This window comes from Metarhizium robertsii (genome assembly GCF_000187425.2).
Source record: "Metarhizium robertsii ARSEF 23 chromosome Unknown MAA_Scf_21, whole genome shotgun sequence".
Lineage (NCBI taxonomy): Eukaryota > Fungi > Ascomycota > Sordariomycetes > Hypocreales > Clavicipitaceae > Metarhizium > Metarhizium robertsii.
This window is the reverse complement of record NW_011942162.1, coordinates 13,710-26,766: the sequence shown is the minus strand read 5'-3', so window position 1 is coordinate 26,766 and position 13,057 is coordinate 13,710. Positions and strand designations below refer to the sequence as shown.

General features: G+C 48.0%; 4 protein-coding genes across 4 annotated transcripts; 2 read left to right on the top strand and 2 right to left on the bottom strand.

Annotated features, from left to right (window-relative positions):
* Positions 1 to 1,115: 1,115 nt before the first annotated feature.
* On the top strand, positions 1,116 to 6,872 carry MAA_11771 (uncharacterized protein; the record flags this gene model as incomplete). Its single annotated transcript, XM_011412809.1, has 6 exons — positions 1,116 to 1,507; positions 1,553 to 3,473; positions 3,509 to 5,599; positions 5,834 to 6,214; positions 6,258 to 6,317; positions 6,372 to 6,872. 6 exons carry the CDS (start codon positions 1,116 to 1,118, stop codon positions 6,870 to 6,872), a joined length of 5,346 nt encoding a protein of 1,781 aa, XP_011411111.1.
* Positions 6,873 to 7,409: 537 nt separating this feature from the next.
* MAA_10187 (uncharacterized protein) lies at positions 7,410 to 8,284 on the bottom strand (the record flags this gene model as incomplete). The annotated part of the gene is made up of 2 exons (XM_007828185.1): positions 7,410 to 7,888; positions 8,245 to 8,284. 2 exons carry the CDS (start codon positions 8,282 to 8,284, stop codon positions 7,410 to 7,412), a joined length of 519 nt encoding a protein of 172 aa, XP_007826376.1.
* Positions 8,285 to 9,279: 995 nt separating this feature from the next.
* On the bottom strand, positions 9,280 to 9,747 carry MAA_10186 (uncharacterized protein; the record flags this gene model as incomplete). Its single annotated transcript, XM_007828184.2, has 1 exon — positions 9,280 to 9,747. The coding sequence occupies one exon, from the start codon at positions 9,745 to 9,747 to the stop codon at positions 9,280 to 9,282; it is 468 nt and encodes a 155-aa protein (XP_007826375.2).
* A 1,215-nt stretch (positions 9,748 to 10,962) lies between these two features.
* Positions 10,963 to 12,671, top strand: MAA_10185 (Transcription elongation factor A; the record flags this gene model as incomplete). The annotated part of the gene is made up of 2 exons (XM_007828183.1): positions 10,963 to 11,234; positions 11,405 to 12,671. 2 exons carry the CDS (start codon positions 10,963 to 10,965, stop codon positions 12,669 to 12,671), a joined length of 1,539 nt encoding a protein of 512 aa, XP_007826374.1.
* Positions 12,672 to 13,057: the final 386 nt, after the last annotated feature.

Here is a 13,057-nt window from a genome sequence, read left to right as displayed (position 1 = left end):
CGAGTTTCCGACTCATCTTGGCAGTCAAAGCACCAATATACCGGGACCAATCAACTTGCATAGACGCCGAGGAGGTGCGAATCCGATGTGATCCGGAGAATCGGGTCAGGCAAGTGGTAAAAAGCAGCAACAATCCCGCCGCGGCAAGAGTCTGGTACGGAGTATCCGTACCTTGCTATGGAACCCCTTTCCACTTCCCCAGACGCACATCGAAGTTCATGCCTGGTTCGCCGAAATGGCAAAACCCCATGTACGCCACAAAAGCAGCCAGCTGCTTGGCGCGACCAACATCACGTCGGCTAATGCTGACACCCGCCGCGGCGATATACACTGAGCGTGTTATAATATAGCAATTCAAACATCCTAATTGCCGTCTTCCGCGCCATGGCACAATGCCCCTCATCAGACCATCTGGCGATAGCGGCGTAATGCTAAGCATGCCGTGGCGTCCAGCGCTATTCATGAAAAATCTCCTGGCGCGTACAAATTGTGGTCTTATAGAGACGCAATGACTAGAACTTTGCTGACACCAAGTGCCGGTATATTCTTATACCAGACCAAAAACGCGGTAGGGGAGGTGGTCCCACGCGGCTACTTTGCAGGTGGGCAGACACTCTTCTGATATTGTCAGTAGCTTTTAATTATTTGGAGTGTAGCAGTACATATTTTATCAGGTAGGCAAGCCGGGGTCTGAGATACATCAACTAGTTACCACCGATAGCGCTGCATTAGATTCTATAACGTAACTATTAGTCTCTTTTTGGGCGTTGCCATGGAGTGGGTTCTCCTTATGCTGTTCCGCGTTACTGTTCAAGATCAAAACGAAAGTATTATTTACTGCTTCTTTGTAACTTATCTACACAGAGAGAAGGCAGTGATTATTTGCGTCTTGCCGACGTGGGCATGTCGCGTGCTGACCGGGTGAGGGTTTGGACTTCGGACCCGTTGCCATGCCGCTCCGTGGATGTTTGGCGCGAGCACTCAAGGGACTACTGATGGCGCGTAAGAGAAAGGGACAAGGTCAAATGAATCGACGCCATGACCCTGAATTCTGTTAATCCATAACGCCTGTAATGCCCGGAACGCCGGCGCATGACTAGTGAGCCTTATACTGTATGCCGCCTTACGCATGGGATCATGATCGAATCTACTGGAGAGAGTCTCGCATGTCGAAGAACTTCGGAAAATCTCAGGATAGCCGCCATCCTCTACTTGGGCGTCGTGTTCCGGATGATATCAATCGGGAATTGCGTTGGCGTAACGTCCTCCGCCTGGATCAAATATCTTGGGCTCGTGGCCATGTCATTTCAGGAGAGGTTCTGCTCCCAGGTACATCGTACATTTCCATGTCTTGCGAAGCCGCCAAAGTCCCCGCGAGAGATAACCCAATCCGGCTGATTGAGGTGCTAGACATAAAGATTCGCCGCCCTGTAATTGTTCCTGATAGTCGCGAGGGGTGTGGAAACCACCTTTACAGTGCGGGCGGAGGATTCGACAAACTCGGATTGTATTTCTGCAGATTTCTGTTTCTATTATTATGATCTTGCTGGAGCCATGGAGCAATCATGCGATGGCAAGATTGTTGTCTATCTCGGCGAGGCCAGAAAACAGGAATTACCTCTTTACGATGGCTCTCCCCTCCAGGCCTTTATCCCATTGATAGCGATGCCGGCTACAAGAGCTTTGAACAGAATGGACTTGGCTACACCGGACCTTTCCGCCGGCTGCAAGACATTCAGCGTAGACGTGATTATGCTATTGCGATGGCGGAGTGGTCAGTGGAAGAGTTGGGCGCGACCGAGTACACTGTTCATCCAGCGCTGTTAGATGTCAGCCGGCAAAACGTGTTCCATGCTTGTGCTGACCCGGCAGTTGGCAATCTTCCCACAACCATTCTACCAGTTGGCATCAAACGAGTAGCTGTGAGTCCGAATGTGGCATTGGCAGATGGCGATACTCTCCCAGTCAAGGCGGACACATTCGTCACTGCCCGTAACGGGTTGGGTGTTGTTGGTGACGTGCACATATACAACGCATCCTCGGGTGACATTGCCGTCCAAATGGAATCTGTTTCACTTGATCCAGTCTCGCCGCAGATGCCACATCAAGATCATCGTCTGTGCTTTGAGATAGTGTTCAAGATTGATCCTTCCTTGCGCCTTCTGGAGCCGCCAGAGTACGACCTCAACTCCAAGAGCAGCCAGAGAACCAAAGAGCTTTCTGCAGACATTGAAAGGCTGTGTCTCTTTTACATTCAGCGGATCCTAGCAGATCTGGATCCGAAAGAGAGGCCAACTCTGATGTGGTATCACCAGATGCTGGTCTCCGCCTGGGATGCCACCATCAAGCTTGTCCAAGAAGGTTGCCATCCGGTGGCAGAGACCAGCTGGCTTGCTGATAAGTCGGATATAGTCGACAAGATTTTTGCCAAGTGGGGTAATACAGTTGATATTGAGATTGTCCGCGTTGTAGGAGAGAGATCTCTTGAGTTCCTAAAACGCAAAGAGTCCATCTTAGAGGTCCTCATGAAAGACAACATGGCTGCTCGCGTATACAGCGACGGGTGTGGTTTCGAAGAGGCCAACGGCGGCATGATTGATGTTCTGAAGCAAATCTCTCACAAATTGCCCCGGGCCAATTACCTCGAGATTGGTGCCGGTACTGGCTCCATAACTGACCGCATCTTACGAACTATTGGCCATTCTTTCTACACATACACCTATACAGACATATCCCCAGATTTCTTTGAGCAGGCGGCCGAGAGATTCAGTGAATTTCAAGGCAAAACCATCTTCAGGACGCTTGACGTGGAAAGCGACGTGGAACTCCAAGGGTTCCGAAAGCACGCTTACGATGTCGTTGTCGCCTCAAATGTTCTTCATGCCACTGCCAGTATCAAGAGAAGCCTTGAGCAGGCTCGTTTGCTGCTTAAGCCAGGTGGCTTCCTCCTTCTTGTCGAGATAACGGGCACTGAGCTGATGCGAACTACATTCTGTGTTGGCGGCTTGCCTGGATGGTGGCTCGGCGCCAAAGAAGGACGAAACCTCTATCCCGGTCTGAAAACAGAAGAATGGCACGCAACTCTTCAGCAGACTGGCTTTTCTGGTGTGGATTTGGTTGTCCATGATATTCCTGGACAGCAGTGCTACTCGTTCATCGCTAGTCAGGCCGTCGATGACACCGTCCAGCAGCTTCGTGATCCTCTAGAGTATATTGACGAGGTGTCTGAGGTCAAGTCTCTCCTCATAGTTGGTGGAAAGACACTCCCAGTGTTCAAGGCATTAACTACAATCCAGAAGATGCCGGGGCAACCATGGAGGAACCGCATTACAGTCGCCAGCGATATTGAAACAATTGATTTCACCAGGCTTGGCTCTGGAGTCGACGTCTTGGGTCTGCAGGAGCTAGACAATGCCTTATTTTCCGAGTCTTTGACCGACAAGAAACTCAAATCCCTTCTAAAGATGTTTCTTGTAGCTCACAATATCCTGTGGTTGACCCACAACAGAAGAACAGACAAGCCCGCGTGCAACATGATTGTCGGTATGGCAAGAAGTATTTCCAAGGAGCTGCCGCATCTAACATTCAGCTTCTTGATTTGGATTCCATCGCCAGCCCATCATCCACAGCTCGTGTCATACTTGAGGCATTCTTACGACTGAATACCCTCTCTGCTCATGACTTTCATGTGGAGCCACTCTTATGGCCACTGCAGCCAGAGCTTGTGGTGGAGGGAACCGATACCCTTATCCCTCGTGTTCAGCCGGATCAGCAGAGAAATGATAGATACAACGCCAACTTACGTATTATTAGCAAGTCTGTTGATGTCACAGATATATCTATCGGTATTGGTAGCCAGCGGGGCAAGTTGGCGTTCGTTGAGTGCGACTCGAAGCATGACACAACCGCCCGCGAAACCGTGCGTGTCAAGGTCCAGCTCTCCCTCTTTATACCTGGCAGTGGCAGCAATAGAGGAGTATACCTTTTAGTTGGTAAAAAAATTGGCTCCGATGACGCTGTTGTGGCCATTTCTCAAAGCAACACGTCCGTCATGAGTTTGTCGCTGGAGTATGTCTCTCCCATTGAAGACAAAGACTGTAACACCACTTTCCTTGAGCAAATAGCAAACCAAATCATAGTAGATGGACTTACCAGAACTGCAGAAAGCAAGTCGTCTATTCTTTTACACAATGCAAGCGCTGACTTGACTGCATGCTTTGCTGCTGGGTCGGAAGTGCACGACTTACAACCAGTGTTTTCATCTTCGTTCACTTCTGAAGACCGTCATGGTTGGATCACTATTCATCCTCAAAGCTCTGCTCACGCTATTCAGAGACTCTTGCCAAAGGACTTTGCTGTATTTCTAGATTGCTCACCAGTTTCTGCTTCCGCTTCCGCTTCAGATTCGGTAACAGCATCCATTCTAGCTACGCTCCCATCTGGTTGCACCGTCCATCGATGGGGCAGCGAGCTTACCATTTCTCTCATTCGACAGAAAATGCCCCGTCTTGGTGGTGTAGCCAATGCAGCCATGATCTTGTCCGATAAGCTATTTATCGACATGGATGTAGATTCTATGAACGCGACCATCAAGCCCAAGGTGGACGCTTCGAAACATCTGGATTCTATTTTGGCGGATTACCCCCTGGACTTCTTCATCATGTTCTCCTCTGCACTCTCTGTTACTGGTGGCCACGGACAAGCAAACTATCACGCAGCCAACATGTACATGGCGGCGCTTGCAGCAAATCGCAAACACAAAGGACGTACGGCGTCAGTCATGCACATTGGCCATGTGTGTGATGTTGGATACTTTATTTGTGCCGACATGACCTCCAAGGACTACGTCTCAAGAAGACACATGGGACCAATCTCCGAGGTGCATGTGCACCATGCCTTTGCAGAGGCTATCATAGCCGGTAAGCCAAATAGCGGGCGATCATGCGAAGTCGGATTTGGAATTGAGCCGCTTGACACACGCCTGGATGGGGAGCAGGAAATGGCCTGGTCATCCGATCCTCGCTTTGCCCATTTCCTGCCAACAGTCCAAGTCGGAAAGTCTGAGGAATCTCAAGTTGGCCGTGACGACATCAAAGAGCGAATCCACGGAGCTGAAACGGAGGCCGACGTGATTGAGATTGTCCAAGAAGCCCTTGTTTTTAAGCTCGAGTCATTGCTGCAGTTGTCATCGGGCAGCATTGATCCGGATGCACTGCTCATCAAGCTTGGCAGCGATTCTCTTGTGGCAGTTGAGATTTGCGCCTGGTTCCTCAAGAAGATTGGCATTGATGTCCCTGTTGTCAAGATTCTAGGAAGAAACCCTGTTAACCAGCTCTGCGTTGATGCAACTAAGAAGTTACTGACAATAGTGGACTTGGGCTTGCAAGAATCCAAATCAGCTTCTTCAGACAGTGAAACACCAAATCAGTCTCGCGATAAGTCTGAACAGATGACTCCCCTTATCTCAGCAACGGATAAGGCCTCCTCCATCTCCCGTCAAGATGAAGATAGTGAGCGGCAACACCCCGGGGCGGAGATTGACGACGAGAAGTCCCACCCCCGTGCTGGCACAGTGGAAGAAGAAGCAATCCCAGCAAAAGTACATCCTGAGTTAAATCAGGACATCATAACAATGGAACGTATGTCAGCGGCTCAGTCCAGAATTTTTGTGCTTGGAAATCTCATGAAGGATCCTACTGCCTATAGTTTAATGATCCGATACGACACTGTCAGCGAGCTCGATATCTATCGCCTGCGAGACGCCTTGACCACCACGATGCAGCATCACGACTCTCTGCGAACTTGCTTCTTCGCCCGCAGTTAAGATAACCAGCCGATGCAAGGACTCTTACTATTCCCCGTCCGTCGATCCAAACATGTCCCGTACGCCACCGACCATGATATCGAACAGGAGCTACAGGCTTCCAGAGACAAGGTCTGGGATATCGAGCACGGCGAGACGTTGAGCCTCACTGTCTTATCTCAGAGCTCCAAGAAGCATACCTTGATCCTGGGCTACCACCACATCATCTTTGATGCACCTAGCATGCGACGCTTCATGCGAGATTTGAACTCGGCCTACAATATGCGACCGCTCAAGCGAGACTTTGGGACTTGTATAGAGTACGCTCGGCAAGAACATCAAGATAAAGAATCCAACATGCTCGAGAGCAATATGCAATACTGGCGAAAGGAATTCTCAGGCCAGGCCGAGGTACTCCCTCTGCTTCCATTGTCCAACAATACGATGCGTCCAGATTCACGGCATGTTTCCAGCTCCCACGATTGACGAGGAGACGGTGAAAGCAACCAAACAGGTATGCCAGGAATTAGGCATCACGCCCTTCTAATTCCATCTCGCGGTCGTTCAGGTGCTTCTCGCTCAATCTCCGGGCCGCCAAGACATTTGCATTGGTGTGGCCGATGCCAACCGCCCCGACACCAAATACAGGGAAACCATCGGCTTTTTCCTCAGCCTACTTCCCGTGCGCTTTCAGGTTCCTGCTGAAAGCACATTCACCGAAATTGCCTTGAATACAGCTAAGAAAGTGGGAGAAGCATTGGAGAGATCGGTTCCGTTCAACATCATTCTGGACGAGCTTAATATTTCTCGATCGTCGGCACACACACCAATGTTCCAAGCTCTTGTTAATTACCGGCTGGCAATGACAAAAGAAGGCAAGCCTTTTGGCACTGGCACACTTACCATTACTGACGGCGAAGAGGGCCGAAATCCATACGATATTACCTTTAGCTTCCTTGAGTCACAAACTGGAGGTCTCGGGGTCACTTTGGACTGCTCCGCGTCAATCTATGACGCTCACGCCACAAATACACTTGTCAACATGTACCAGTTTGTCCTGAAGGCATAGAAGCCAATGTGAATGTCAAAGTTGGCGAATGTCAAATCTATGATCCAAGTGCCGTCTCTGCAGCTCTGCAGCTTGGCCAAGGCAAGCAAGAGCAGTTCAGTACTGAGTCTAGGACTATAGCGGAAAAAATTGCTCAAATCTCTCAGACGTATCCAGGACGAGTTGCTACATGCGATCGATTGTCGAACTTGACGTATCAGCAATTGGCTGAGCGTGTGGAATCCGTCGCAGCTGCTACAAAGCAAATAGCAAGGGTATACTAGGTGCTACTTTTATTATTTCATATTCGATAAAGGAACTTAATAATACAACTATTTTACTACCAGATATAAATATATTTATTATATATAGTAATACTTTTAAGTATAGTAGTAATATGCACTTAACTATAAGTCGGAATAAGTGTATGTGGGGAAGCACCTATCTGCATCACATCAATGCACATGAAAGTTTTCTTTCCCCGTCCTCGATAACCCATTACACAGCGCAGTCCTTGACTCATTGCATAGAGATCAAGCCTCGAATTTGCTAGTCAAGTTATGCCTTTTGTTTATCGTCGCCCGTGTTGGCTTGCCCACACTGCCTCTTGCAGTACTCGCAGGGTGCACAGCCATTGGTGCAGTCAAAGCAGAATCCGTACTCGACATCATCGCACGATACACTCTTGAATCCGGGTTCCCATTCGGGACCTGCATATATACATGTACTATTATTTTTGGCAGGGGTGGCGTCATCGATCTTAAAGTTCTCAGAGACCAGCCAGGCCTGCCTCTTGTCGTCGTCGCAAACAAAAGCGGCTTTGAACTCGCCAATACCAAGCTCGGCATTATTGAATGCAGCAACGCGAATTTCGTCATCGTCAATGATGTCCACGTATAATCGTGCCTTGTAGTCGGCCGTGTAGGGATTACTAGCGTCGGCGGGCCAGACGCCGGCCCAGGTCCTCACACCGTCGGCGCATCCGGGGTTCGGGGTATAATAACTGATAACGGTTCTGCCGTCTATTTGCGCCTGCTCTGATATCCTGTTTCGGCTTCATAAAATTGGCGTCGGTTGGCAGGTTTGCCGAGAGCTGGCTGCAGGGCGCCCAGCACGAGTACAGCCGCGTTTGACAGGAGCATGGTAATAAAAAGAGTTGATATGCTTGATATGTGAGAAGAAGTTTGACTAGATTGACTTGTGATGGCAAGTAGAATTGCGAGGAGGGTTCAGACATGTTATATATGTTCGCAATGCGTAGCTATTTAACTTGCTTAAGAAGACTTGGCACTGGATTCGACCAGCCATTCTCATCAACCAATTTCCCTGACTCATAATTCTCTTGCGGGCTCGAGTGGCATGACTCGGTGAATCTATAAAACAAGTTACGTACTGTAATCTTGACCACGTGGATTGCTGGACCAGGGGTACATGCTTGCATAGTTTGACCTTGTCAAGGTTCTATGCATAACAATGAGATGGATGCGTCTTGGAACTCAGGGGTGCCGTGTTTATGTAATGCTGACTATCTGGCCTCCAAGCACCCTGGAGGCCTGGCTATTGGATCAATTCTATTCTTTCTGGAAACATAACTTTACTATAAAGGAGGGGAATGGCGTGACTAGTGAGGCCATCTTATTAAATATGAGGCCGGCATAACTACAATAACGTTCAACCGGGAGTAGGTCTCCAGTAATAGCCCCCTAGAACCTCATGCTATAGACGCGTCAGCTCCACTATAGTTGCAGTAAGCTTGTGCTCTCCTTTACCTTTTCCATCCGCTTAAAACGTATCAGATTGGTCTCTAATAACCTTAGCGGTCGACCTGGGAGTGGTTGCTGAGGGGCATTCAATCCAGAGGGATAGCAGCGGCAGGCACCAAGTCTCAAGTGGTCTCATCAGCAAGTACAGCACTAGGTTCACGGTTACGAGCCATGGCCGCGAGACGCGGCATGGGGTTGCAGACATCTAGCAGAATGTACATCGCTCTAATACGCATGATAGCAAGCATGGAACACACTTAATCTGATGCTGCTTGCTGGAAGACGAGTACGGTAAACCCAGTTTCTAGCTTAATGTTTTTGTAGAATCTCGCTGATAGCCTTGACGCGGTTGATTATGGCCGAGTATGTGAGAACATTGCCGATGCTATCCATAACGGCAACCTAGGAATTAATTCCGGTTACTCAGATCTCAGGCTCGGGCCTAATACCAGTCAGTACAAATTCCACATGTCAAGTGATATTGAGTCTCTACTTATCACGACCTACTGCGATTTTCACGACCTCTCAAACCTTTAGTCAAAGAAGAGCCGTTTAATTCCCGCGAAAAATTTGGCGCAAAATCAGAGCCCAAGTTAATAACTAACTAGAACTAGGACTAAATGTTGAGTGTGTTTTTTGTTATCAATAAATGTTCCGCTGGCTGGTTACTTAGCAGGCAAGTAAGACTCAGGTTCATCTTCTGGTAGCGCACAGTCCAGAATATAATTACAAACACGAATGGTATCCTCCTTGGCCTCTTGTTCCCCTAGGTCTTGCTCTCCTACTCGTCTTTCCCACGTAATGTCTAGAATAATCCAGGTTTGGCTTGAACCACTTGCATCATTTACAGCATCTGCTTGTTGGACTTTTAGTGCTATTTGCTCCGTCTTGCCCCAGCTGCGACACAGATGAACGACTGTAATGCCCTGGGCATTATCTGGTGTAGTAGAGTAGCACAACCACTTGTCCTCCATTTCCTTGGGGATGAAGCCATGGATCATCTTTTGTGAATCTGCTTGCGATATGCGTAGGTTCCAAGAAGCCGTAACAGGGTCATGAATTGGCCTCGTGTCCCAATGGGCGTCGCGCGCCGTACCCGCGGTAGGTTGGGGTTGCGAGTTTGTGCTCCCCATGACAGTGGATTGAACTTGAGTAGATGTAGTTGGAGTTGGAGTTGTAAATAGAGTTGTAGTAGTAAATGAAGTTGTAGTTATAGTTTATAGAATCTGGTGCTAGTAACTACCAAGTCTAGTGTTGGTTCTTTGGCAGCTGTTATTTGCGTCGAGATAAAGTCTGGGCCTGCGAATACTCGGCCAGACTATGAATCTATATAGCACTATAATCACCCTCGGCGCTGTATATATGAAACCAATAGTTGCCCTTAGCGCCAGGCTGCATGACGTAATGGCAGGTCATGTATAATGTCAAGGGTAGCCTTGGAATTGCATTGCCGGCAGACGCATTTATGCGCCAGCCGGCAGTTAAAGGTGGGGCGACTACTACTCGCACGAGTCCGTCAAGGTGTCAATTGGTCCAACTCTATGTACTTCATGACTCTATCGGTAGTTGACTATTTACACAACATGATTCAAGGCTAGCCTCCTATTAACGTGTATTTAAGGCTACCTTAAGTATAATATTAATACTATTTACCTATCTCTTGACATAAATACGTAAAATGTTATATTTTGAGTATAATCTTTATGCTTTTTACTATATCTTTTAATATACATGCATTGAATCTTATATATTAAGTATAATCCTAATGCTATTTGCCTTGTCTTTTAATATAAATGTATTACTTTTTTGCTGATTACGTAGTAGAGAACAGCATTACGTCTATACGACCACGTCCGCCTCATATATTAAAGGGCTATATCGCGCGCTTGCCAAGGCTATTCCCTGCATACTTTTCATGCACCAGTAAACTCTAGTCCAAGACAAGAGAGACGTGTCATTTTGTTATCAGTCTTTACTTTTTATTTTGCCCGCCAAGTTGCTACGCCAGTGCACGTGGGCGTCATGTATGAGCCATTTCTCAACATGAGGGACATGCATTATGTTCGTAAAGGCAACATCATGACATGATATGGCATTATTACTCACTTGTAGCATGAAAGAATCCCTGGGTTTCGTAAACAGCCGGGTTATTGTGTAATCTGGCAGACAAGTCCAAAGCTCCCAAGATGAGCCGGTCAACCAGACAAGAATCTCTATAAATTGATGGGTAAACCAGTCTCTAGTTTGCATCTTTTTACACAGGTGAAGCAAGCAGTCTTTCGCTTATCAGCCGATTCCATTACATCTCCTTCTCAACGTCCTTGAAAAAGCAAAAGCATCAACTTACAATGAGGCACCAGTGGCTCTGGGCAGTGGTCCCGTTGTTTCTAGGACAAGCCTTTGGCCATCCTAACGACGCAGTAGGAAAGATACATGTCCGTGGGGGTTCTCAGTCAACCCAGAAACCGCCAGCCGACGTTGAACTTCCTGGCGACCCACCAAAATTTGTTTTTCGAGGCGATGAAAGACCTCCCAATACTGTTAAAGAAGCTGGGGGTTTCTTCGCCAGGGGCCACGGCATGGATCTATCCGGAGAGGAGTTGGAAAGAGCCAGCAGCTTGTACTTGCATATCGACGGAACTAATGCCCAAATCACGAGATATGTTTCAACCACGACGAGCCCCAGGGTGGCGTTTGAGTTCCCATCCACAGATGTAAAGAGATACATGTACCGAATCAGCGCCGACAGCAAGATGGTTGATGGCCCCAAGACCTAGGAAAGTGGATAAGGAACGGCTACGAGGCGCAAAAGGAGCAAGCCGTGGTCGAGGGTCTGCCTTGGGACCAGGTCGAGGGTTGGTATGACGTGTCAAAACTTGATGCCAAAAAGGTAGAACGCTTGGAAAACGGCGAGAAGCTCGAGGAACTTTTCGAGGCGAATCCAGAGTTCAATCCAAAATACGAACCGCTGCACGGCAGTGGGGAGGTACCCAAGCTTGCCGGGTTTCGATCGAATTCTGGTGCATGGGGCGAACAGCCGTGGAAGGCGTTCAAAGACCAGAAGGTGTCCAAGTCTTTTGATGAGTTTGTACAGTCAATCTCGGCCGGCTCGGCTACGGCTTCCAAAGGCGAAGAGGCACAAGGAGAGCAAGACTCCCCTAAGGGTGACGAGGCAGAGGCCGGTGCTGGCACGAGTAACAACGCAGAGTCTGAGCCTAGGCCCGAGTCAAACCGACGCGACTTCAAGAGTGCTTGCAGTGGAAACGCGCTCAAGAGAGCGATTAGCTGCACCAAGGTTGAAGAGGCAAAGCTGTCAGAAGCCAATGACCTTAAGGCGAAATACCTAGCAGAAGGGGACAAGGGCCTGATTGAATACGAAAATAAGCACTTTATCGCGGCCGGCCTCAAGCAGCTAGCCAAGGACGACGTCAAAGTACTGAAAAAGCTGCTGCCTGCAAAGGCACAGCTGTTTACCATGGATTTCGTGCTGGCCCTTGATAAGGATAGTCCACCCTTTTGGAAGGCTCTTGTCGACGGCCTGGAGAATAATGAGTTCACGTTATCAGACTGCCAGATAGGGTTTAAAAAGGCACTGTCCAAGACAATTGATAAACGATACACGGAATTCGACTCACCCGAGCACGCGCTCACATCACTAATCAATATCGGAACGGATCTATGGGACACGGTGGAAACCGCTTTTCCTGCCAATTTCTGGATGGACTTGGTCGAGGAGCTGCCGACAGAATGCAGAGATATTGCTGCGGCAACGACACCAGAGGAGAAGTTGAAGGTTGCCAACGAGGGAGTAGACACGCTGATTCAAGCCTGGTCCAACCTGACGCCGCTGGGCAGGGCAAACGATCGCTGGACAGAGGACAGCGTTTTGCACCCCGAGATGACTACGGGACAAAAGATTCTTGATGTCATGTACGATACGTTTACGCATTTCTCGGTATTTGGTTGGGTATTTTCTTTGGCATTTCCTGATGTGGCGAAATCAGTCGCCAAAATCCCAATTAAAAGGATAGATCAGCACAGCTACTGGGAAGTATAAAGTACGCGCTGAATCCGATCGCGATGGATTCTAACACTTTCTCGCTTTTTTATTCTATTTCACAGTCGGGCCATGCTCAACCTAGGTCAGCCTGTGAGGGGGGACGTGTGTTAAGATGAAGTTACTTATTTAGGCAAGGGCTATCAAGTGTCTTACTTTATATTATTCTACCCTTTATATAAAAAAATAGGAGTTTTTAACCTATAAGCCTTATTTCCAAAGTAACTCTTAAATACTAACAGTAAAAAGCCTCTAGCAAGTTGATTTGATTTATAAGTTTTTATATTATTTACTACTAAATATAAAAGTTTATTTAGCTAAAAGCTAACTTTCTATTATTCTATAAGTTTTTCTAATATAAAGGTTTAATATAATAAGTTTCTTAA